This window comes from Nomascus leucogenys, chromosome 3 (assembly GCF_006542625.1).
Source record: "Nomascus leucogenys isolate Asia chromosome 3, Asia_NLE_v1, whole genome shotgun sequence".
Lineage (NCBI taxonomy): Eukaryota > Metazoa > Chordata > Mammalia > Primates > Hylobatidae > Nomascus > Nomascus leucogenys.
Genome location: NC_044383.1, coordinates 123157263 through 123183701, shown reverse-complemented (window position 1 = coordinate 123183701; position 26439 = coordinate 123157263). Strand labels below are relative to the sequence as shown.

General features: G+C 41.2%; 1 protein-coding gene and 1 long non-coding RNA gene across 5 annotated transcripts in view; both read left to right on the top strand.

Moving 5' to 3' along the window:
- IL20RA (interleukin 20 receptor subunit alpha) overlaps positions 1-5842 on the top strand; it is a 42723-nt gene extending 36881 nt beyond the window's left edge. For all 4 annotated transcript variants that reach the window (XM_030803645.1, XM_030803641.1, XM_003255773.4 and 1 more), the window contains 2 exons: positions 3256-3395; positions 4765-5842. In XM_030803645.1, the coding sequence (XP_030659505.1) occupies positions 3256-3395; positions 4765-5562 (938 nt within the window). In that variant the 3' untranslated portion in view covers positions 5563-5842. The remainder of the gene's footprint in view (positions 1-3255; positions 3396-4764) is intronic.
- An 8010-nt stretch (positions 5843-13852) lies between these two features.
- LOC105739576 lies at positions 13853-24825 on the top strand. The gene is made up of 3 exons (XR_001115505.2): positions 13853-13913; positions 16684-16990; positions 23843-24825. It is a non-coding gene; the product is annotated as an uncharacterized LOC105739576 (long non-coding RNA).
- Positions 24826-26439: the final 1614 nt, after the last annotated feature.

The window sequence follows — 26439 nt, the reverse complement described above, 5'->3', positions numbered from 1 at the left end:
CCACTGCACTCCAGCTTAGGCAACAGAGTGAGACCTTGTCTCAAAAAATAAAAAATAAAATCATAACCACTCTGATCAATAGAAATTCTGTGATCTTCAAGAACATCAGACAACTTTATTGCTAGAAACAAAGCGTTATTCTAAAACCACTGTAAAGCAGAATTCATTTTTTACTTTCCCTGGGGAATACTAATTCTAGGTGCTTCCAGTTGTGTTCAAGTGCCACTAATTGGCTGCATGAGGGTCTGGGATCCACAAATCAGTGATCACTTCCTTATCCTTACAGTTGCTTCTCTCTGTTTCCTTTTATTTATCTCCTTCTCACATTTTCTACACTGGGCTGCCAAGGAACCGTGATTGGAGATACCCATTCCTATGAGAAGACATAGAGTTGTGAGCTTGGCATTTGTTTAATTTTTCTGCCTTCACAGTGAGAGGAGCTTCAACTCAAAACTTGCAAATTGAAAAAAAATAAATCCTGAAGTTTGCCTGCATCGAAGGGCTCTTCATCCATTATTCCTCCGCTTCTTTTCCAAACAGCTGGTCTAGAGACAGAGGCCCACGACCTCCACCCCATGCCTTGGCTCTATCACCAGCCATGGATAGGAATCCATAACCCCTGCTTTCCTCCTCCCTCACCCCTCCCACCTTTCAAGATGAAATGGTCCCAAAGTAAAGGGAACTTTTTGAGTACATATGAAAAGCGCAAGGCTTTGCTTTGGACTCTCTGTCTTTATCATAGCTTTTCTTTTACGATGAAGGAGTCTCTACCATATATCAAATGAAACTAAAATGCCAAGCAAAACAAAGCATATTGAAGAAATCATATTAGTATTTGGGAGAAGTGCTCTCTTTACTAACACCTTGATCAGTGCCAGCTGGTGGGAATGAATTTCCAGTGGAAATCATTAACACAATTGGAGCAAAAGCAGATTAAATTCAAAACTTCTCAGTAAGCAGATGAAGCCCACTTTCTCACTAATATGAAAAAAGTGGCCAAGTGCAGTGGATCATGCCTATAATAACAGCACTTTGGGAGGCCGAGGCAGGAGGATCACTTGAGCCCAGGAGTTCAAGACCAGCCCGGGCAACATGGTGAAACCCCATCTCTACTAAAAATACAAAAATTAGCCAGGCATGGTGGCACACACCTTTAGTCCAAGCTACCTGTGAAGCTGAGATGGGAGGATCGCCTGAGCCTGGGGAAGTCAAGGCTACAGTGAGCTGTGACTGTGCCACTGCACTGCAGCCTGGGCAACAGAGTGAAACCCTGTCTCAAAAAAAAAAAAAGAAAGAAAGAAAAATTAACGGAATAACAAGGCTCTATTTCTGGTTCTATACCCCTGCTATCCCAGCTGTTACATCACCAAAGATATCTTTCCAACACACTGGTGTGAGGACCTGCTTTCTGAATAATCAGTATTACCTCTATTGGAACTATTCTTTAAAACATATTTCTGCTCTCTAGGCCCCCATCCCTAAAATACAATTACAGTTTATTAGGTTTGTTGTAGTAAATATGGGTTAGTGTATACTAAATGCTATCAGTCATTGTTATGACTTTTTTCAATTAGGACAGGCTCAATCCAGGGACCAGGGATTGTATTAAGAGGGTTGGACTGAGTTATAGGCTACAAGCAGGGCAGGTGGTGTTCTGACACCCGCAGCATCCGCATTGCAGCATTGGCACGTCTCTGTGTGGAACCTGGTGATGAATGTGCTCCTTGGGAATTGTGCAGGGTAACAGGCCCGCATGTGGAACTTTTCCCACCGGCTCTCGTTGACCACCCTCATCAGCCATGACACATCTGTTTCCAGGCTTTCAACTGGATAGTTAACCAGATAGTGACTTTGCTGCTTTCTCTTGGGCCCAAGCATCAAGAGCATCCAACATTCTTCTGGATTAGAATGCTCCGGTCACACTCCTGCTGGTTTTGTTAGTGTGTAAGGAGCACACTCGGACTTTTGTCATTTATGCTGAAGCTGCTCTTTTTCCTACAGCTGTATCAGTCAGGATTCTCCAGAGAAACAGGACCAATAGAATACATATAGATGCACATATCGATATATTTATTTGTTTAGAAATATTGACTTATTTTAAGGCGTTGGCTCACAGGATTGTAGAGGCTGGCAAGTCTGAATTTATAGGATAGGCAGGCTGGAGACCCATGGAAGAGTTATTGTTTGCAGTTCGCACCCAAAGGTAGTCTGCTGGCAGAATTCCCTGTTCCTTAGGGTCATCAAGACATTTTTTATGAAAGTCTTCAATTGATTGGATGAGACTCACCCACATTATAGATAGTAATCTGCTTTACTCAAAAACCTACTGATCGAAATGTTAGACTCCCATTAAAAAAAACAAAACAACAAAAAAAAACCTTCACAGAAAGCTCTATAATAATGTTTAGCCAAATATCTGCATACTGTGGCCTAGCCAACTGGACATGTAAAATGTACCATCACAACTTCCAAGTATACCACAGTGGCTTAACAAGTATGAGCTAGTCACAATGAGCTCTAGTCATCAGCTATATGGCCTGATCAATGGTGTGGGCCAGGGCTGCTTTTATTAAAACGATTTCCCAGGTCTTTTCATTCCTCTGCGGACTTTTACTCATCATGAGCCTACAGCACAGCAGGCCCGGGAAGGGAGTTAACTGCCATTCGCACTGTACGCTGTCCAGCCACCTCCCTACACACATCCCCAGGCTCCAGCCCTACCCAGAAAGTCCAGCCAAACAGTGCAAGAACGGTTCTGCTACTCACATAAAATTGGCGTCATGCATTCATGTCCTTCAGTGAACATGCAGAAAGATTGAGTCAAACAGGTGGCGTGGAAAAGTGGAGCAATTCAATGGGATCTTCACTGGAGGATTTTGTTGTTTGAAATTCTGTGACTTACTTGAATATCAAATACACTTACTTTCAAATATAGGAACCTGCATGAATCTCATAGCCAGACATACGACGGTGGAATGTGCTGACTTGGATGACTGATGTATTCTTAGTGTAAACATTTGAGGTACATTCAGATGATTCCTTCAGACCGTCTCTTGTCAGGGAGAGTAAGAATTCTGAGACCGCTTATAACATTTAGCTTAAGCTTCTCAATGTAGAGGTGAGAAAACTGAGTTCCCAAATGTAAGTGATCTTCCCAGAAGCAGCTTAACGATACCAGTTTTTTCCCATCACATCAAATCACAACTATCTAATCCCTTCCCCCGACTTCCTACCTTTTTTTTTTTTTTTTAACAGATCAATCATCAGAGTTCAAGGCTAAAATCATCTTCTGGTATGTTTTGCCCGTATCTGTTACCGTGTTTCTTTTTTCTGTGATGGGCTATTCCATCTACCGATATATCCACGTTGGCAAAGAGAAACACCCAGAAAATTTGGTGAGTACTTGGTGTGGCAGGGGTCTTTATTATAATAGTACACCTCCAGGAGGACAGAAGAGGAGGTTCTAGAACAGATTCAGTTCCCTTTAAGGGCAGAGTGAATTTAAAGTTAAATAGCTGGTGAATTAAAAAACACTTTCTGGGCTGGGCATGGTGGCTCACGCCTGTAATCCCAGCACTTTGGGAGGCCGAGGCAGTTGGATCACTTGAGGTCAGGAGTTCAAGACCAGCCTGGCCAACAGTGTGAAACCCCATCTCTACTAAAAATGCAAAAATTAGCTGGGTATGGTGATGCACGCCTATAATCCCAGCTACTCGGGAGGCTGAGGCAGGAGAGTCACTTGAACCCAGGAGGCCAAGATTGCGGCAAGCTGACACTGCACCACTGCACTCCAGCCTGGGTGACAGAGTAAGATTCTGTCTCAAAACAAACAAACAAACAAACAAAAAAATGCTTTCTGGATTAGCTCACTAACAGAACCTTTTTCCTTAGCTTTGAAAAGATGTTCTATTTAATGACCAGATTATACAAGGTCCCACAGATAAGTTCAGTCATGATCCCTGCCCTGCCCTTCTAGAAGTTCAAGCCTAGTTGGGGACTAGAATTTCAAAATAATACGTGAAGGCTAAGATGAGAGCAGGCACTGGGAACTCTGGGGGTACAAGGAGGGCCCCAAAACCCTATACAGGGGCTCAGCTCTCATGCCAGGGCTTGGCTATGAGAGGTGAGTAGGAGTTAGCATCCGTAGTGCAGACAGAAGAAACAGCAAGGTGGATGTGTGGAAACTGCATGACATCCCTAAACCAGGAGGCTCCAGATGAGGAGCTAGAGAAGAAGATGAGACTGGAGAGTGGGCGGTGGGTCCAAGTAAGGGGACAGCTGGGGTGCTGTTCTAAGGAGCTCGGCCTCATTCCACTGGCAAAGAGAAATCTCCATAGGGTTTCAGGTTAGGAGCATCATAGTCAGTATCAAGGTTTAGATCCAACCAGATATTAGTTCCAGGACAACTTGGAGCAGAGTAAGACTAGAAACAAGAAAAGCACCTAGGAAACTGTAGCTTTGTCCAGGGGAGAGAATATTCAAGTCTAACAGGCGAGGGTGTTAGATTCAAGTCTAACAGCCCTGGACTGGAGAAATACCCACCCAGCGAACCACTTCTCGCTTCCAACTATCTTTTGTGTGTCTTGGGTCTCTTGCCTCCCAGTGAGTGAGGTTTTCTGTATATTGCAAGCATAACTTTCATTTACATGAGTTGGTAAGAGTAGGTCTTTAAAACTATCTGGTGACAAGATATTCTACCTAACAGCTGTTTTTAATGTCTCTCTAAAGTGAAAAGGTGAAAACCATTCTCTTTTCTCTTTACAGATTTTGATTTATGGAAATGAATTTGACAAAAGATTCTTTGTGCCTGCTGAAAAAATCGTGATTAACTTTATCACCCTCAATATCTCGGATGATTCTAAAATTTCTCATCAGGATATGAGTTTACTGGGAAAAAGCAGTGATGTATCCAGCCTTAATGATCCTCAGCCCAGCGGGAACCTGAGGCCCCCTCAGGAGGAAGAGGAGGTGAAACATTTAGGGTATGCTTCGCATTTGATGGAAATTTTTTGCGACTCTGAAGAAAACACGGAAGGTACTTCCCTCACCCAGCAAGAGTCCCTCAGCAGAACAATACCCCCGGATAAAACAGTCATTGAATATGAATATGATGTCAGAACCACTGACATTTGTGCGGGGCCTGAAGAGCCGGAGCTCAGTTTGCAGGAGGAGGTGTCCACGCAAGGAACATTATTGGAGTCGCAGGCAGTGTTGGCAATCTTGGGCCCGCAAACGTTGCAGTACTCAGACACCCCTCAGCTCCAAGACTTAGACCCCCCGGCGGGGGAGCACACAGACTCAGAGGAGGGGCCAGAGGAAGAGCCATCGACAACCCTGGTCGACTGGGACCCCCATACTGGCAGGCTGTGTATTCCTTCACTGTCCAGCTTCAACCACGACTCAGAGGGCTGCGAGCCTTCTGAGGGGGTTGGGCTCGGGGAGGAGGGTCTTCTCTCTAGACTCTATGAGGAACCGGCTCCAGACAGGCCACCAGGAGAAAATGAAACCTATCTCATGCAATTCATGGAGGAATGGGGGTTATATGTGCAAATGGAAAACTGATGCCAACACTTCTTTTGCCTTTTGTTTCCTGTGCAAACAAGTGAGTCACCCCTTTGATCCCAGCCATAAAGTACCTGGGATGAAAGAAGTTTTTTCCAGTTTGTCAGTGTCTGTGAGAATTACTTATTTCTTTTCTCTATTCTCATAGCATGTGTGTGATTGGTTCATGCATGTAGGTCTCTTAACGACGGTGGTGGGCGCCTGGAGTCCAGGGGCTGGCCGGTTGTTCTATGCAGAGAAAGCAGTCAATAAATGTTTGCCAGACTGGGTGCAGAATTTATTCAGGTGGGTGTACTCTCGCCTCTTGGTTCATTATTTTCGAACAAGCACACTTGTACAGTTATTTTCTGGGTACTTCCCATGTGCACATAGTGCTGTAAAAAATATTTCCCAAATATCATTCATTTTGTAAATACCACTTTTTCAGAATTGGGTTTATTGCGAGCAGGAGGAGATACTTAAAACATGCACATATACCAGCTTGGTGGGAAGTTGGTCACATGTGAAAACCTCAACTATTTAATCATCATGATTCATATTTTGAGTGAATACATCAGGCACAGACCTTCATGATATCACACACTCTTGGCTACTTTAAGAGGCCATCTTTAATACTTTATGAGTAGTTCTGGAGTGTAAACATAAATGAGCATTCTTTTGTAGTCAGAAAAGTGTCCTCTCAATAATTTAGTAGGGACTTACTGTCTCTCACAACCAACCTAAAAGAAAATGACACATTTTATAATAGAATATTACATTTATTTCTGGAAATGTGTTTTCAAAAAGATATTTACATAGTCTGTAAACTAGAAAGTGTTCAGTAAAGCACTAGGTTACTGTGTTACTATTATAATATTAAACATTAGAATAGGCTGTGGTTCAAAGACTCTTTGGAATATCTATGAATGAATATCCTCTATTCTTATAATATTAAAACCCATAAGTAAATATAGGACATACAAGAGAAATAAGTTAAATGACTATGTAAGGGAGAGTTTATTAAAATTTGACAAAATTTACTGTAGGAACTAAACTATGCCATAAAACAATAGCTTTCTAGTTCAATTCCAGTAACTGTTCCCATCTCCTTTACCACTTGGTAAGAAAATTAAATTCTTCAGTCGCGCTGCTTTGAAATGGGACACAATCTATGAAGTTGAACCATATATAATTGTTGATATTTGGCTGTTTTTAATCTGACAAGCAGTAACTTCATATGGTTTGCCTTAATATATATTTGTTTTAATCATGAACTCATAATCCATTGATGTTCTTTCATGAGAATAGATATCACCCATATTTCCTTATTGACATTTTTGGTACAGGCGGACAACCCTGCTAGGAGAGATGGATTCTGGGGTCATGACCTTTCGTGATTGTCCACAAATGCAAACAGTTTCAGATCTAATGGTTTAATTTAGAGAGTAATTATATTAATCAGGGTGTTCTGTTATTCTCAATCTTTATGGAAACGATTCTGCTGGTTTTGAAGACAGATGTATTATGCTAACTGTAAAAGTAGTTCAAGAGTGAGAAAGAATGAATTGTTATTAAGAGCAAAAGAAAAATAAAGTGATCGATGATAGTTTTGCTTATTAATTCCATTCACAAAATATTCTCTAAGCATCTAATCTGTCTTTCAGTGTCCTCATCTGTGCAATAGAAATAAGAGCTGCCTTAGGGCTGTTTTGAGGATTGAAAGAGTTGGACTATAGAAGGTACTTAGACCTGTGCTGGGCACATAGTGAGTGCTCCCTAAGTGTTTGTCATCATCATCATTAACTGCCAGGTCCCATTACTAACTGCCAGAAAGAAACGCCATTTAGACATACAACTATAGTGATTCAAAGGCATACCTTGTCTAACTCTGTTTTTCTTACCAGAGAGTAAATAGTAATTTGCTTCCTACTTTGTGCCCTCAGATTGAAATCCTTCAGTGGTTCAGCCACATTATCTGGCTTCGTAAAAGGGGAATCTAATTCTGAGTTGCTTTTACATCTCTTGTTATTCCAAGCATGTCAGAAATATTGAGCATTCTCTAATTTTGCTGTTTCAGTTCTTTGCAACATATGTATATATTGAATCTGTATATGTATACACACACATTCAAACATGAGCATACAGTAGCTATTTCTCGTGGGGGTGGTGACATCTTCTTAGATGTGGTATATCTGTGTGGGAGGCAGCTGTCATGCATCCTGTACCTCCTGTGGCCACGCCTCACCATCTCCAAGAAGCCACCCTCTGGTCCACTTCAGATTCCATCTCTATGCCTGAGGTTCAAGTGGAGCTGAGAAGTTGAAGTTTCAGAGTCTAAGTCCAGTTGGCCCTCTGTATCTGTGGGTTCAGCATCCATGGATTCAACCAATAGCAAATCAAACATTCATTTTTTAAAAAATCCACAAAATTCCAAAAAGTGAAACTTGAATTTGCATCACACTGAGTACTACACTGAATGCACTTACATGAAGTGATGTCTAGGCCTATTGGGCATTACAAGCAATCTAGAGACGATGGAAAGTACACGGGAGAATAAATCTACACCATTTTATACCATGGACTTGAGCATCCATGGATTTTGGTATCCTCAGGGGTCCCGGAACCAATCCCCAATGAATACCAAGGGACAACTATACTGTCCATCTTATCCCTGGTCATTCCCAGGATTTTATATACCACTTGAACATTAGTTAAGTTTTCCTTATCTAATAGAAATAAAAAACATCTATTAACAGCTCCATTTCCACACCCCATAAATCCTAAACAACTGGTGAACGAAAATACCACCGCTGCAAAGTGAATGAAACGTAGTGCCACGTCTTCCTCTCAAGAAGGAAGTGAGGGAAGTGAACTGTCACTGGAGCCCATAACATGGGAAAGATCTGGTGCCCGCCCATGCTGAGCCCAACTGGAAGGAAATCAGTGCAGAGAAAAACTATTTGTACAGCCCAGAGCACAAGACCGCCAGCTTGGTAAATCTAATGAGAACATTAAACAGAGGATTGGTTGTCATGGATGAGTACCCCTGGGTCATTAATCAAGTTATTTCTGGCCCACACATTACCACCCCCACATCTTGCAGATTAATTTTTGCTAAATTATCTTAGAAGAACTTTTCCTTTTTAATTCCCCACATTATATCTTCCATAAACCTATCTACAGATATTTTTCAAAGATTTTGCTCAAAAGCATGTACCTATAATTTTTAAAATAAATAGTGCTATGGTTATGGGTATTTTAATAATAGCTTTTATTTTTATTATAGAAGACATATATTGAGATATATGTACACATATTCATTGTAGAGTAACTAGAAATAAGTAGGGGAAGAAAGAAAAATTACCTGTAATACTGTCACCCAGATTTAACCACCATAAACATATTTGAATAGAGAAATGATTCTCAACTGGGAGAATTTTTGTCCCCCAGGGGATATGTGGCAATGTCTAGAAAATTTTTGATCGTCACCACTCAGGAGGAGGGTGCTGCCGGCATGTAGTGGGGCAAGGCCAGGAATAAATACTGCTAAACATCCTACCATAACAAAGAGTTATCCAGCCCAAAATGCCATAGTGCCTCAGTTCATAAACCTTGGTGTAGGACTTTCCGGACATTTTCATTGCATGTATGTAAATATTTTTCCCAAAAGTGGGGATTATATTGGATTATTTTATAACTTGCTCCTTTCACTCAAAAATATGTAACTATCTGATTTTAACTACAGATTAAGTTTATAATGCACCAATCTTATTCAAGTTAGAACATTTGAAACAACAGATTGGGAATTATTTTTTCCAAACATAATGCTTTTAAACAGTTTTAGGCCAGGCATGGTGGCTCCCGCCTGTAATCCTGGCACTTTGGGAGGCCGAGGTGGGCAGATCACGTGAGGTCAGGAGTTTGAGATCAGCCTGGCCGACATGGTGAAACCCCATCTGTACTAAAAATACAAAAATTAGCCAGGCGTGGTGGCACGTGCCTATAATCCCAGCTACTCAGGAGGCTGAGGCGGGAGAATCACTTGAACCTGGGAGGCAGAGGTTTCAGTGAACCAAGATGGCACCACTGCACTCCAGCTGGGGTGACAGAGCGAGACTCCGTCTCAAATAAAATAAAAATGAAAATAAAATAGATTTAGCCAAGCAGCAACCAAAAATACTGTAAGTCCTTTAAAGATAACTGAACCTCTCAAAAACACTATTTCCTGAAAATTACTACCTCTCCAAACTGGCTGGATGACTATTCTGGTCATGTATCGTCCCTTATTGGAGTTAGACTGTCTGTGCTTAGTTTCCACTACCACTTCTCCCAAGCTTTGGGTCCTCAGTGACATGCGCTTGAAGGCAGCCTTGGCCATGCAGGCCATTACTTTGACCATCTCAGCAGGACTGATGTTCCTCCAGCCTCCTTGGCCCATTTGGTGGCTGCAAAACTTCAGTCCTACTAGTTTTAATCTTTAACAAATTTTCCCTTTGATTTTCACTTCTGGTTTTCATGCCAGTGAGTTAAGGTTCTTTCAGTATTGCTACATGCAAGACTCCCTTGAGAGAGGGGGTGAAGGCTGGTGCGTGAGGCTGTTTGGCGGTGCTTTCTGTTGTGCTTGTGTTGATGGGTGGAGGCTCCTTCTGTCCCAAGGAACTGATGCTCTGGCTCTTTGCTATAACTGGAAGCAGATGAGGCATTTTCTCCCTTACTCTCCCCAATAGATCTCTTTAGATTTCTCAATCTGTCATTTTCTGGATTAGGTGGTATTCAGAGGCTTTCCACCAACTCAGAAGATGGACATATGGCTCATGTTTATGTTTTCCTGCACAGGCCACTGAGACAGATGAGCACTGATGGGGATAAATACCATTGGTCATTTGCCTGTCCCTGGGACTCACTTTTGAGGGGCATATGAATTAGATACTGCTCTTAAATGTCTCATACAGTTAAAATTATTTACGTATTATTCTTTCTTCTCAGGCAAGCGCATTCTTTCCCATTCTGAAATTGGTTTGAAATGAAAAAACATCAGGATATTTGATATGAGAGGAAAAGAAAAAAATGATAGAGATTTTAGCCCCAAGCCCCAAAAAGGAGGTGTGGCATATTGGATCTCTATTAAATTTGTTGACTTTTTGCTTTAAAAAGGATTTGCCAGCATTTGATTAACAAAAGGATATATGGACAAATGGAAACACACCTTAGAACTTTTCAAAGTGACTGATTGAGGGATTGATAAGCCAAAGAAGAATAGGTATGGTATATTGATTGCAAGGAAAGACTCTTGAAGCTGAGATGCTTGGTCTCTGTAGCTTCCTAGGTTTGTCACCTCAGGCAACTTAACTTAATCTCTTTGGACCAAATTCCCTCATCAGTGAAATGAGGATGATAACTTTACATACCTCAGAGGGCAGCAGATTTAAATGAATCAATATATTTGAAGCGCTTAAAACAGTGCCTGACACAAAATAAGTGCTCAAGAAATAAAACAATAAAAACAGCACCAGATGCACATATAAGAATGTTCATAGAAGCATCATTCATTTTTTAATCTGCAAAAGAACACAAAGGCTTATCAGCAGAAGAAAGCTTTGAAAATGAACTACAACTTCACAGGGTAACATGAATGAACCTCACAAACATAATATTGAGCAAAAGGATTGATTTCTAAAAGAACACAGAGAGCATAATTCCACTTGTATAAAATACCCAAACATAGAAAACTAAACCCTATATTGTCTAGGGATACATATATATGTGGTAAGACAAGGAAATGACTAAAAGTTTGAGATTGTGGTTCCCCCTTGGGTACCAAGGACAGAGGTCACATTGGAATTGGCAATGGTCTCCTTAAATGGTGGTGAAAACAAGAGTTTTCCTTTGGTTATTCTTCTTTAGACTGAGCATGTATAGTATACATGCCCTAATATATGTCCATTTAATTAAGCAAAACAACAATGGAATCCCAAAGCCCCTGAATTCTAGTGTCATACTCATGGGTTCCATAATCAGTATTAGCTTTGTGACATTGGTCAAGGCATTTGAAATTACAAGAGCTGTCATACATTTTCCCTTGGAATTCAGAAACAAGTATATTAATGGTCATATTCTGTTTATAAAAGCTCTTAGTTTGCAAACTTTTTACTAAGTCTAAAATTCTGAACAGGAAAGAGACGTTGACAGATTGGTTTAGGTTCTATGCAGAAGGGCATGAGCTTAAAACCTTAAGCTTTACTGAGAACTGTCATTATTCAAAATAAACAAATACCTGAACCCTGGTAGGAAATGAGGAGGACACGTGATTCACACAAACTTCTGAAATGCAAGCACCTTTTTCTTACAGGTAATAATGCATTAATAAGTAATAAGATCTCAGGCAGGCAAACAGGCTGTCCCACTGATAAAAAATTACGTAGTGTAAACAAATCCCTTTTTTAAGAAGCAGCTAATAGTTTATCTCTGTTAGCTGATTTTAGCATGCAGGGAAGAAGGGTTAGGATTTTTCAGACGCTCTGCCTTTACACTTCAGCTGATTGTTCCTTTCTGTAATAAGCTTGCCTTGGTTACAATCGCTTAGTGACCATTAGCAAATAGAATGTGTTTGCTTTTCCTAAGGTCCATGTTTCCTGCCAGCTTGTTGCCACCAGCTTCCAAAATAAAATATTGTGAAATTACAGATTGAAACAACACTTTCACGTAGAAGCATCTTTAGTCGAGGCATAATGAGGAACTTTAAACATTTAACCTCTGGGAGAAAAAAGAGTATAAACGTATAAACAGAAGTATAGATAAGACATTCATATAAACAGAATTATAGTTAAGTATAATTAAGGTGTTTCCTTACTGGGCACAGTGGCTCATGCCTGTAATCCTAGCACTTTGGGAGGCCTGAGGCGGGAGGCTCACTTGAGCCTAGGAGTTCGAGACCAGCCTGGGCAACTAACAAGACCCTGTCTCTACTTAAAATTCAAAAACATTAACCTGGTGTGGTGACAAGTGTCTGCGGTCCCAGCTATAGTCTGTGGTATTAACCTATAGTCCCAGCTACTCAAGAGGCCAAGGCAGCAGGATGGCTTGAGCCCAGGGGTCAAGGCTGCAGTGAGCCATGATGGTGCCAATGCATTCCAACCTGGGCAGCAAAGCAAGACCCTGTCTCAAAAAAAAAGTTTCTTGTTAGCAACCCACATCAACTAAACCCTAGGCTCAAATACCAGGAGTGTTGTGTTCGTTTTGAGCAGCATCTTTAACAAGGGCTTTAGCCAACCAGAAAACAACTTTAAAAAGTCTCGAAGCCAAGACTTAAGGGGAAGTGCGGAGAGAAAGAATCCAGGACTTAGGGAACCCCCGATAACCATGTGCAAAGGACTTTATTGCAAACGAGGACATTAGATATATATGTCTGTTGCTTCAGAGAATAAAATTAGGACACATATTTGGGAGTCTCTGGAAGGCAGAGTTCAGTTCTGAGTAAGGGAGGGTCTTCTATAATTAAGTGGCACTTCTGAGGTACTGAGTTTCCCGTCACTGGAAAGGTTCAAGTACAGGCTGGTTTCTGCTACAGCTTTTGTAGACGGATTCCTCCACAGGGTTGGGAGTTGGGATAGATGATCTCTAAGGTCACTTTCACTTCTAAATGCCTAATATGAAGTATGAAAAAACAATATTTGAAATCTTTTTTTTTGAGATAGAGTCTCACTCTGTCTCCCGGGCTGGAGTACAGTGGCGCAATCTCAGCTCACTGCAACCTCCACCTCCCTGGTTCAAGCAATTCTCCTGCCTCAGCCTCCCGAGTAGCTCGGACTATAGGTTAATACCACCACGCCCAGCTAATGTTTTGTATTTTTAGTAGAGACGGGGTTTCACCGTGTTAGCCAGGATAGTCTCGATCTCCTGACCTCATGATCCACCCGCCTCGGCCTCCCAAAGTGCTGGGATTACAGGCGTGACCCACTGCACCTGCCCTGAAATTACTTTTCTTTCCTTTTTCTTCCACGCAATTGACTAGCTTGCAACTCATTCTCTATTTTCCATGTACTGCCATAGACTTGCCCTTTGTGTACAGTGAAGAGGAGCCAAGTAATACTCATCTGATATGGTTTGGCTGTGTCCCCATTCAAATCTCAACTTCAATTGTATCTCCCAGAATTCCCATGTGTTGTGGGAGGGACCCCGGGGAGGTAATTGAATTATGGGGGCTAGTCTTTTCTGTGCTATTCTCGTGATAGTGAATAAGTCTCTTGAGGTCTGATGGGTTTATCAGGGGTTTCCACTTTTGCTTCCTCGTCATTTTTCTTTTGCCATCACCATGTAAGAAGTGTCTTTCGCCTCCTGCCATGATTCTGAGGCCTCCCCAGCCATGTGGAACTGTAAGTCCAATTAAACCTCTTTTTGGGTATGTCTTTATCAGCAGCATAAAAACAGACAAATATACCATCCTTGAATGGGACACACAGGAGCCCAGAAGTTCCCCCCTGAGGAGTCAGCACCAGACTGACACCTCTAAGTTCTCATCCTTACAAAAATTAAGTTCCAGTCTAAAAATGTCATCTTCCCCTCCCCCTTCCTCATGGCCATGATGCTTAAGCAAGTCCTTTTTACTTCCTTCTTTTTTCCTTAATGAAGTTTTTGGGTTGCCAGAAAAGGAAATACTGTACAAATGAGACTCAAAGCTAACTTATTTCCATAAATCTCTGACTCCTAGATATGTTCCCACTACCTAAAACAGTACTGATCATATAGTAGCTGCTCAATGAAATATTTGCTGATAGAATGTTTGAATAAAGGAATCTTTAAATTTATATTAATTAGTCCTCAAATATAGACCCACACAATAGTTAACTGATCTTTGACAAAGGCCCAAAGGCAATTCAATGGAGAAAGGGTTGAGCATTCAACAAATGGTGCTGGAATAATTGGATAGATAATGCCAAAAAAAAAAAAAAAAAAAAAGAATCTAGACAAAGACCTACCTTTCACAAAAATTAACTCAAAATAGATCATAGACTAAATGTGAAATTCAAAACTATAAAACTTCCAAAAGAAAAACATATAGCAGAAAATCCAAATGATCTTGGGTTGGCAATGAGTTGTTAGTTACAACACCAAATACATAATCCAAAACGGGGTTCTGGCCAAAGGAAGAGCAAGTGCTCAGTCTCTGAGATGCACGTGCACTTGTACTTTGAAGAGAAGGTCAGAAAGCAGGCAGCTGATCATAGAGAGGCAGGAGGAGTCTGGGAGAAGATCTGGGCAGGAGGCAGACAGAGGCCAGATCACAGAAGCCTGATGGTTCCTGTAAGGAGTTTGAGTCACACTTTAATGGCAATGGGGAGCCACTAGAGAGTTTTAAGCAGGAAACCGATATGACTTGATACAGTTAATAAATGTCTATTCAATCTAAATCTGAATGACCCTTTGCTGATGGATCAGTGGGCATCTTCAACTTTAAAAGAGAGAATATGGAAGAAGAAAATGAGCTCTTTTGTTTGGGAGGTGGAGTTGGTTATGTTTTTTATTTTTATTTGTTTTTGTTTTGCTGTGAGTTTGGAATAAAGCATTGAGTCTGGGGAATACTAACTTTAAGATACTTGCACTATGATCATGGGAAGATGCCAAGGAATATATGGGGATACAAATCAAAAAGTTGGGGGAAAGGATAGAGCTTAAGGATGAATCATTCTCATAAATAGAATCAGAGGACAAACTAGCTAAGGGAGAGCATAGACTACAAAGAAGGGAAGTCAAGAATAGAATTATGCCTAGATTTGTGGGCATTTAAAGAGAAGGCAGAGGAAGGATAAGGGGAAATGGGGAAATTATAAAGGACACTTTGGCCGAGCTCCATATAGTCTCTAGTAAAGGAATAGAAAACCCAAAGTGAGAAATTTTCAGAGAGACTGTAACTAGAATGAAGACTCGAGTCAGAGGAACTAATATGAAGAACTCAGTAGAGGCAATACTATCTTCTGTATCAGCAAAATCAGCTCCCATTGAAGGCAGCAGGTTGAAGCCATAAGTAAAAGCTCTGGTCAAAATGAAATTGGGGCCCAGAAAATTTATCTTATAAAAATAACTGGGCAAATGCACAAGAATATAAGATGTTCATTGCTGTATTTCCAATAGCAAATATTTTTCAGTAATTTGCATCTCCAACAATAAAGAATTAATTGAATTGATTTTATTACATCTGTATGGGCAAAATTAAGTAGCCATTAGAATAAAGGAAAGTGTTCATGCTTTATTTAGCAGAAAAATGTTTTTAAAATTGAATGTATCATATTTTTATAAATATGCATACATTTTGATATATTCATATTTATAAATATGTACATGTAAGTGCATAGTTTTTATTTCTGCTTATCTGTTTTCAGTTTTCATCATGGATATATATTACTTGTGACATTTTAAAAGTATTTTTAAAAGAAAAATGTGGAAATTCTATTATGAGCACATTTACCCTGTTACTGGCACCACCCTCAGGATTAGAGAGGCCTCTAGGCTATTGTATTTTAAAGACCAAAGCCTCAAAGAAAAAGTAATTAGGATGGAATGGTGAGAATTCAATGAACGGTATCTTTCCAACAGTGTTATTAAGGACAGGCACAGCATATAAGCTCAGATGGAAACATTCAAAATGCATTTGAACCGAGGAAGTAAAACCAGTTGAGTACAGCTGAAGATGAATAATCCCGTGAGATATTTCTCTATCTATCTGAAATTAAGGAACAATAAGACTAGTGTCAGTAAGGAAAGCTCTTCAACCCAGTCACAGAAAAGGGAGCTCATACAACCTGTGAACCATTATGATTTAATGTTAATTGTTTAAAAGAACCAGAGGAAACTCTGTAGTTGCAAGTGGTGTGTGAATTTTTAAAATATTTTCATATTGTTAGAAAACAGATGCTCACTTATGGAAGCCGTTTTTGTTTGTATAGAATCCGAAATACAAATGTGCAATCGTATAAGCAAATGTCTTCACCTTCAAGTTTCCCTTTTAAATACTATTTGAGGCCCATGGTATGTAGAATAAAAATTATTAAAGTTTCAAAGTTTACAAGGATTTTCTAAAGACCCTATATATCTGATGGGAGAGGGAGCTAGTAAACAAATACTTCTGTGTCATATATCTATTTTCAGGGGAAGAATGGAAGGCAACGCCTCCGAATTAAATTTTGGGACCCCCAGTAAAATTTCAGGAAAGCCCAGAATTGATCTCAGAATGCACAAACTCGGCATGTCTTTGGCAGAGAAGACTCCGGGATTTCAGCGCGTTCATTGCCCTCCACTAAGGAGCTGCTCAGCAAAGGGGCTTCCCTCTGCTCTGCTCTCGGGTTCGGAATCCGGAGCGAGTTTCCAGTGAGCGGCGCCCGCTGAGCGAGTGGGAAAGCATCGCGCGTACCTTTCCCCGCGCGCGTCTGCGGATCGGTGCAGGCGAGGTGGGTGGGTAAGTGCAGGGGAGCGGGGCGGAGGGCGGCAACGCACAGCAGTCAAGTCTTCCCTGAAATGCTGCAGGCAAAGCCAGACATTTACATCTAAAAATGGCTCGCTCTGATTCCACAGTCTTGCCAGGAAAGTCTGTCATTTCTTCGTGACCCTCCGCTGAGGGCTAGGACCCGTTCTTAACAGAGAGCTTTACATTGGCAGCACCCCCGCGTGCGTTCAGAAACGGAGTAGGGTTACTCGCTGTGCCTGGTGCAGCCCCCTACACGTCCTGAGCCTGCCAGGATGCAGGCCACATCTTTCCCGGGGTGGCTTTGGACTGACTGTGTCCCTTCATAGTCACCATGGCCCCTGGTTGGAGGCAGCAAGGCCAGGGAGAGGTGATGAGAACCCCATCCCTCCAGACGGGCTCCTCCCACATCCGCCTCCCCCTTACCGGGAGTCTTGGCCCCCATACCAGATAAATGCTTCCAGAGTGACCTCCCCATAAAGAGGTGGCTGAAACGGAAACAGCTTACCTCGGGTTCAGGCTTGCAGAAAATCACAGCTGCTTCAGGAAAATTCAAAAGAATTTCCACACACACAACCATGTCTCCTCCAGCCAAGGGACATAAATCTCCACCCAGAAGACCCACTGCCCAGTTTAGTTTTAGTTCTAGCACCCATCCCCTGCAGCACCGTGTTCCTCTTAATCAGAGATTTTGCAATGAGAACATCTGCTATTCAAGCTCACAAATTTGGCAATCTGATGTAATAACGTATCTTTCACATGCAAGAAGGAACATTGTTGGGAGTGTTTTTGGAAGTTGGTTTTCCTTGTGCAATTTCATTATTTTGTTTTTCTCCCCCACTTCACAGCCAACTGAGATTTTAAAGCTGAGAAAAACTCAAGATATATAAACCATGACTCACAGCTATCTGTAAAAGATAAAATGCTTCTATTCCTCAGGCTTTAACTTTGAAAATTAAATATTCAAATAAAAAAAATAACATTACTCCAATAGATGTCGGTGATAAAAATCATGAAAACAGTTTCTGAAAAGCTTCATAACACATCCAGATGGTTATTTCCCCCTGTCCAATTCTGACCTAATTCTGAGATTTTCTTTTTAAATGCATCTTGACTTAATTGTTTACAAGTTGCCTCTTAAAAGCTTTTTTCCAGCAGAAGCCCCTGAGGAACCTTCTAGGGGTCTAAAAGGTTTCAGGGGACATTTTACTCCCCAAGGTCAGCCGAATGAGGCCTCCTTTTCTTTAGGGTATGACAGTCCTTTTCCGGACCTGTCAGCATGCAGAGTGCCTGTGGGGACAGAGGGCTGCTCCGGTGCCCTGAGGTGCCACCACTTGCCTCTCTCCACACCCCAGAGCCAGTCAGGAAGCTAATTGGTGTCTGCTACTCTCGAAGCAGCTGAAAACCTGAAGCGATGGAAAGGTTGCTTGTCAGGGTCTTAAGATCTGATTCAATAAGACAACAAAGTAGACTTTTCAATTCTCCTAAGAAAAATTCTTTTTGAAAGAGAAATATGTCTAGAGCCAACCGTTATCTGCTCAAGGACTAAAGACATCTATAAATTTCCTCAGTTTTATCTTACACTCTAAAGGGAGATGACTAGAAAAGGTCAAGATGATCTAAATTGGTTTCTATAAATCTAGTAAAGACGTTGTTACTAAGCATCTACTGTATTGGGGCACTGGGGACGGAAGGATAAATGTTGGGTGCCCTGCCCTCAAGGAACTTACAAAACCTCCTCCGTATACCAGTCATTTAAGACGAGGTGTTTTCTTCGCCAGCAGAGAAAGTCGCTACTAAATGGATTTTGTACTTCCCTGACCTTTTGTCAGTGATTCCCAAGTCTTCGTTTAAAATGTCAGCTGTAATGAGGTGATGCCCTCTGGAGAGACTGGAGCCTCTAACTCTTTCTTCACAACAGCCAGAAATCTGAGTGACATCCTGGACTCTTTTTTCTCCCTCGCCTTTCACCTCAATCTGTCATCCAGCAGTGCGAATTCTACCTCCATCATCTTTAAAGTCTGACACATTTCTGCATCCCCACTACCCCGATCTTAATTTGGGGTTTCAGATGTCTTACCTGAAATACTTGAAATGCATTTTAGCTTATCTTCTGATTTAAGCCGAATCAGGCACTTAATCATTCTCCACATTATATTGTAATTGCCTTTTTATTTGTCACCCTTTCTGCTAGATTAGAAGCCCCTTAAGGCAGACACTGAGTCCTTAATCTCTGTATCCTGTGCACCTAGCACAGTCATAGGCTAATAGCTGGCATTCAGCCCACACTAATTAAATGTATGTAAGAAAGGTACATGGACGCACGTATGCACTGAATATCTCCAAAATGGTTTGACAGTTCCGCCTTTCCTGTTTCCTCCCTGATGTGAATAATCACTCTCTATATTTTAGCAGCACCCTTCTACCCTAGTAAATTGTTGGTTTTAACATGCTGTGGGTGGCAGACTGGATAATCAAAGTTATTTAGACAGTGAATAGTAAGGGTGAATAGGCTCTGACTGAGTCCCTCTTCTACAACTAAAACGAATGAGCTTCAGTGAATTGATTTTGTGAAAACTGTTTCAGTGCCTCAGGGAACTTAGTTCCATTGCTGTATTCCAGATTTCAGGAGTTGCCCTTAAGTCCGACTTCTAGGTAACTAAGGCGTTACTATATAAAATATTTTACTATTCAATGATTTTAATTTCTACTTTTATTTCAACAGGAATCTTTCAAATTTGCTTCCCAAAATGTATAGCAAGGGTCTTGCTGTCACTGCTTTTTAATGATAAATATGATTTCTTACCAAAAACGTGTCCTTAAAATTTGTCTTGGTAGAAAATATGAATATTTCTATTTTTATTTATATCTTTGCTGCTTAACTTTTTTTGTTTGTTTGTTTTTTGTCGTTGCTTTTTTTTCTGAGACATAGTCTTGCCCGAGTGCAGTGGTGCGATCTCAGCTCCCTGCAACCACCTCCCAGGTTCAAGCGATTCTCGTGCCTCAGCCTCCTAATAGCTGGTATTACAGGTGTGTGCTACCACACCTGGCACTAATTCTTTTGCATTTTTAGAAGAGACGAGGTTTCACCATGTTGGCCAGGCTGGTCTCGAACTCCTGACCCCAGGTGATCTGCCCGCCTCAGCTTCCCAAAGTGCTGCTGTTTAACTTTTTTGAAGCACGGTTTAATATTAAGTGAGACAGGATGTCAAAAATCCATGCTAAAATGAGTTTAGAGTACCCTTAACTAAAAACCTATGAGCATTTGCATTATGCTGTTGAAAATCTCCCCCAGTCCTGTTCTTAATGGGTTGTCAATGGAAAGCTGAGCAAGACAGCCCTAAGATACTTCTGAGGACAGGGCTTTGGTTTCTGCTTTTTAAGCTGTGATGGGTTATATTTATTTTTTGGAGTGAATCTGCTAAACACCTTGTAAAAGGAAGTGGAGTATCAAAGCCAGACAATCCTCTGTGAAAGCATCGTAAGTGCCTCAGTTGGAAGTACAAGTCCAGTCCATGCCATCTCCTCTGAAACTGCCTTCCACCTGAGCCCCAGCAAAGTGTGGGCCTGGACAGCCAGGCATCCTCAGCCCATTGGAACAGGGCATCTGACCCTGGACTAGCAAATGCATGGGCTGGGCTAAGCCAATTAGATTCTTTCTCTCAGAAATGGAGACAGAATTAGTGGGTGGGTGTTGCGTACTTGAATCAGGGTGGAAGCAGCTGATCTAGAGAGAGAGGAAGGAGAGAGAAGCAGGGAGACAACCGCTCTGAGGCCGTAGGGGAGGCACAGAGTGTGACCTCAATTCAGAGTACAGTCGCCTATGTAATTTGTGGGGCCCAGTGCAAAATGAAAATCTCGAGCCCCTTGTTTAAAAGTAAGAGGAAAATGTCATTAAAGGCACTAAAATATAAAGATTTTTTTTTCATTAAAAATATTTTCTGGGCCGGGCTCGGTGGCTCATGCCTGTAATCCCAGCACTTTGGGAGGCCGAGGAGGGCAGATCATGAGGTCAGGAGTTCGAGACCAGCCTGACCAACATGGTGAGACCCCGTCTCTACGAAAAATACAAAAATTAGCTGGGTGTGGTGACACATGCCTGTAATCCCAGCTACTCAGGAGGCTGAGGCAGGAGAATCACTTGAACCCGGGAGGCAGAGGTTGCGGTGAGTGGAGATCATGCCATTGTACTCCAGCCTAGGCAACAAGAGCGAAACGCCATCTCAAAAAAAAAAAATTCTTATTTATAAAATGTAATAGGGGCATACATATTAGTTAGCTTGCATTGTCATAAAATACCACAGATGGTGGCTTAAACAACAGACATTTATTTTCTCACAGTTCTGGAGGCTCGAAGTCCAAGAGGAAGGTGCCAGGAGAGTTGGTTTCTGCTGAGGGCTCTCTTCCTGGCTTGTAGACAACCATCTTCTCACCATGTCTTCACATGGTCTTTCCTGGTGTGCTTGCTGAATGAGTGCTCTCTCTGGTGTTTCCTTCTCTTCTTATTAGGACACCAGTGCTATTGAATTAGGACCTACCATTAAGGCCTCATTTAACCTTAATGATCTCCTTAAAGGCCCTATCTCCAAATACAGTCACATTAAGGGTTAAGGATTCAACATATGAATCTTGGGTGACCACAGTTCAGTCCATAACAAGGGTAATCATGATACATACATAACAACGTAGAATTACGAATTGAAGAAAATATTTTTGGTGTCCTAATCTTATATAACATAATAAATAATGTGCTTATTATTTCTCTTCTGTCTGTGAGTTTCTTCTCTTATTTTTGTAACAATACTACCGCTACCACCACCGCCAATACAGTCATCCCTTGGGATCCAAGGGGAATCAGTTCCAGGAAACCCCTTGGATAATAAAATTCTCAGATACTTAAGTCTCTTATATAAAATGGCATTGTATTTGCATATAACCTACATATGTCCTCCTGCATACTTTAAATAATCTCTAGATTACTTATAATACCTAATACAATGTAAATGCTATATAAATAGTTGTCATATTATATTTTTTACTGTGTATTGTTTGTTATTGTGGTTTTTTTAATTGGTTTTTCTTTTCTGAATATTTTCCATCCTCAGTTGGTCGAATCTGTCGATGCAGAGCCCAAGGATGTCTATACTTTATTAGTATGGTATCTTGATTGATCATGAGGTTTTTCTGGCTCACTTCTGCAGATTTGTTTATTAAGTCATCAAAATTTATACTTTTGGCAACTTCATTTTTAATTGATATAATTGAAAGCCACATGAGTCGCTCTTGGAATATGCAAGATTGCAAATAAATTTGGTAATTTTAATTTTAAGGAGGATCTTTCTGCTGATGTGAATGTTACTGGAGCTGTTAGGAGTATTTTATAGGCTGTGACAACATTAGGATAAATGTCTGATAAATCATACATATTAATACATCGAGAGCTGACAATTCTTTTCGAATAATTTTTCTAAAAAGACTTAACTCTTCATATAAACCAGTTTCGTGTCTGAATTTTATTTTAAATGCAAATTGTACAATGGTTTTTTATTTCCTCTTACATTTTCTGTAACTTGTGGAGGTTTTACAAGAAACTGGCTTTATGATTTGTTGAAAATGCAAACACCTGTTTATGCATTCTATCACTGTATCTTCAATTACAAGATAAAATTTAATTTTAAATGTCTTCTTCATCAATAATTGATTCATCCATTGCTTTATATGAAAATACCAGGTTTTTATATGGTATGATGAGATTGTCTTTAAATTTAATTTGTTTCTAAGCTTGTGAATATTTGTTTTGCAATGTTGTGGTACTTTCCAAAACCAGGGATTCTAAATTCTAAAGACTCTTAATAACTCCCTGACAGGTTTTATTGCAATGTCTATGTGTACATTTTTATTTTTGTAATAGTTTACTGACAAAGTTTGACTGCCTGACAGCCAGCAGTTTCTAGCCAAGAAGTTATGGTTTGTGCAGATGCCCCAGGAATGGGCTCCAGGGATAGACCAGCAAACTGACCTCCCAACACGAATCCTAGCACTGCCTTCAAGTGGAGCTTCTCCTGTCTCCAGGGCTATGGCTGCTGTCTCCGCAGTTGCTGCTTCTGCTGCTGTTATCACCATCATCACTACCACCAATCTGGGCCCAGGTCCCATCCTGGCCTGTGCAGCTGAGCTAACTGCTTGGCAAGCACATTGCTCATTGCACGCTGTACCACGAGCCTGAGCCAACAAGGGCGTGTGCTGCCACTTCACATATGCTCCATTGTCCCATCAGACTTAATAACACAAGTCCAAAAAACACATATGTTCCATTGTCCCATCAGACTTAATAACACAAGTCCAAAGACAGAATGTGATTGCTCAGTGACAGCATAGCATGAAACCAAACACAGGGCCCTTCCACACTCCCTGTGCAACTGTACAGGTCACTGCCCATAAACCAGCCCTACCTCAATTCCTCATTGGCAAGTTCTGGCACCATCCCTCAGATATCTAAGCTGTCTGTACTTAAATCTTGTCTTAGGAAGCTCCTAAAGCCTATTATTATATTTTTACCAAAAAAAAATCCCCTATTGGATAGACACCACTGTATGCCCAGTCGTTGCCCATTCTCTCATCTTCACTAAAAAAAAAAAAAAAAAAGGGCAAAGAATGAAAAGTTATTATTTTCAAGGGAACCATATGTCACCTTCCCAGAATTCCATACGTCTAAAGGTAATTATGTGATTCAGTTATAGACAATGGGAAAGAAAACAGAAGTCTGCTAGAGATTTCTGGAAAATACCTGCTTTCCTAGTAGACATACAGCCTTTTCTGTTCTGTTCCTCTTCTTCTTCCTGCCAGGAATGCAGATGTGAGGCTGGAGGCAGTAGAGCCATCTCGCAATCATGCAGCAACAAGCAAGGCAGAGCTGGCATGTTGTTGACCGATAACATCGAGAAGCTGCTGTATTAATCCTGGACTGCCAATGTCTGAACTTCTTGGTATATTGGGAACATAAACTCTTTTGGTTAGGCACTGGGTCAGATTTCTACTACATGCAGCCAAATGCAATCTTAATTGAGATACCCCTTTACCTCAGTTAGCTTTAGCTGTTCTCGCAACTTGCTGTTTGTGCTCCACCCACAGCATATGAGATCCCTTTTGCCCACAGCACCCTCCCTCAGTGTGATGTCGTCCCCCAACCAGTATTTGCAGGGTTTTTTAATCCCAAAACTGCTCTCAGGCTGCCAAATCTGTTGGCCCTAGAGCAAGAAGTGCTATCTCCTGGGATTTTTTTTTTTTTTTGAGACAGGATCTTGCTGTCATCCAGGCTGGAGGGCAGTGGCACAAACTTCCGGGCTCAAGCGATCCTCCTGCTTCAGCCTTCCTAGTGGTTGGGACTATAGGTGAGTGCCACCACTCCCAGCTAATTGTTTTTATTTTTTGTAGAGATGGGGGTCGGCAGGGATCTCACTTTTTGCCTGGGCTGGTCTTGAACTCCTGGACTCAAGCCATCCTTCTGCCTTGATCTCTCAAAGTTCTGGGATTACAGGCATGAGCCACCACGCCCAGCCTGGGATCTATTCTTAACCCTTGCCCTAGTCAGGGTGGTCTTCCTGCAGGATTAGGAGTTAGACTCTCTGGGACTCTGATATCACACCCTGGCTTGGCCTTCCCTTCCCTGTCCTACCTCCCCACCCTGCTACCGGTTTCTTCTGGAGATATTTCCTGATAGACTACAGTAGTCCTCCCTTACCTGAGGTTTAACTTTCTGCATGCAGTTTCAGTTATTGGCAGTCAACTTAGGTCTGAAAATATTAAATAAAATATCCAGAAATAAAAAATTTATAAGTTTTAAATTGCATGCCGTTCTGAGTGGCATGATGAAATCTCAAGCCATCCTGCTCTATCCCATGTGAGACATGAATCCTGCCTTTATCCAGTGTATCCATATCATAGATGCAACCGTCCATTAGCCACTTAGATGTCGGCTCAGTTATCAGATCAACTCTCCGTATCGCGAGGCTTGTGTTCAAGTCATCCTTATTTTTACTTAATAATGGCCCCAAGGTGTAAAGGTAGTAATGTTGGTGTGTTGTCATTTTACTATTAGTTATTGCTGTCAATCTGTTGACTGTGCCTAATTTATAAATTAAACTTTATCTTAGGTACATATGCTAGAGAAATCATATTATATATAGGGTTCTATCTGCAGTTTTGGGCATCCATTGGGGGGCCTACCTACCTAAGGCAGGTAACCCCTGTGGATGAGGGGGGACTACTGAACTTTCACATGAATTTTCATCTCAGGGGCCACCTCTGGAAATTCAACCTAAGACACAAAGATCCCTGAATAGAATAGGTGTTAACAGGAATTTAAAAATCACTTAAAACTCAATCCATTTTGATGTTTCTTGTACATTTGAGGCTTCAGTAGGAAAAAAGGTATGAAATCCTCATCACTCTTCATATATCCCAACAGATACCCTAGGAATTTTTTGACAGTTCAATTATAATTTGATAGTTCAAATAAATACATTTATTTAAATATACCACAAATCAGGCTGGGTGCAGTGACTCAGGCCTCTAATCTTACCACTTTGGGAGGCTGAGGCAGGATGATTGCTTGAGACCAGGGGTTCAAGACCAACCTGGGCAACATAGTGAGACCCCTCTCTACAAAAAAAGAAAACTGTTTTAATTAGCCAGGTATGGTGCCACACACTTGTAGTCTTACCTACTTGGAAGGCTATGACAGGGAGATCCCTTGAGCTCAGGAGTTCAAGGCTGCAGTTAGCTATGATCGCAAGGCTGCACTCCAGCTTAGGCAACAGACTGAAAGACCCTGTCTCTTGAAAATACAGATTAGATAGATAGATAGACAGATGATATAGATAGATGATAGATAGATAGATAGATAGATAGATAGATAGATAGATAACTCAAATATAATTGCCATAAGAAGAGAATGTCACTATTTTTATACCAACAAGATGAATAAAACACACAAAAAATTTACAATATGTATCTGTCAAACTTTTTTAGGGCTCTCGTTCACACCTGAGAACAGCTTTAATGGAAAAAACACCCCGGCATGGGGCTGGCTCCATGGGGACCATAGTCTGTCACTCTGAGCCTCCTCATTACCTCCTAAGACTATAGTTTCCTAATCCTAAAATCCTGGTAATCTTGCTGATCTTTTCTGTTAGTGATTTGAGAAACACATTTCAGGGCGCTGTTTTGCATGTAAAATAAAGCTGCTTTTTTTTTTTTTTTAAGAGATGGGTCTTGCTCGGTCACCCAAGCTGGAGTGCAGTGGCAGGATTGCAACTCACTGGAGCCTCCAAATCCTGGGCTCAAGTGATCCTCCCGCCTCAGCCTCCTGAGTATCTGGGACTACAGGTGTGCACCACCACACCAGGCTGTTTATTATTTTTATTATTATTTTGTAAAGACAG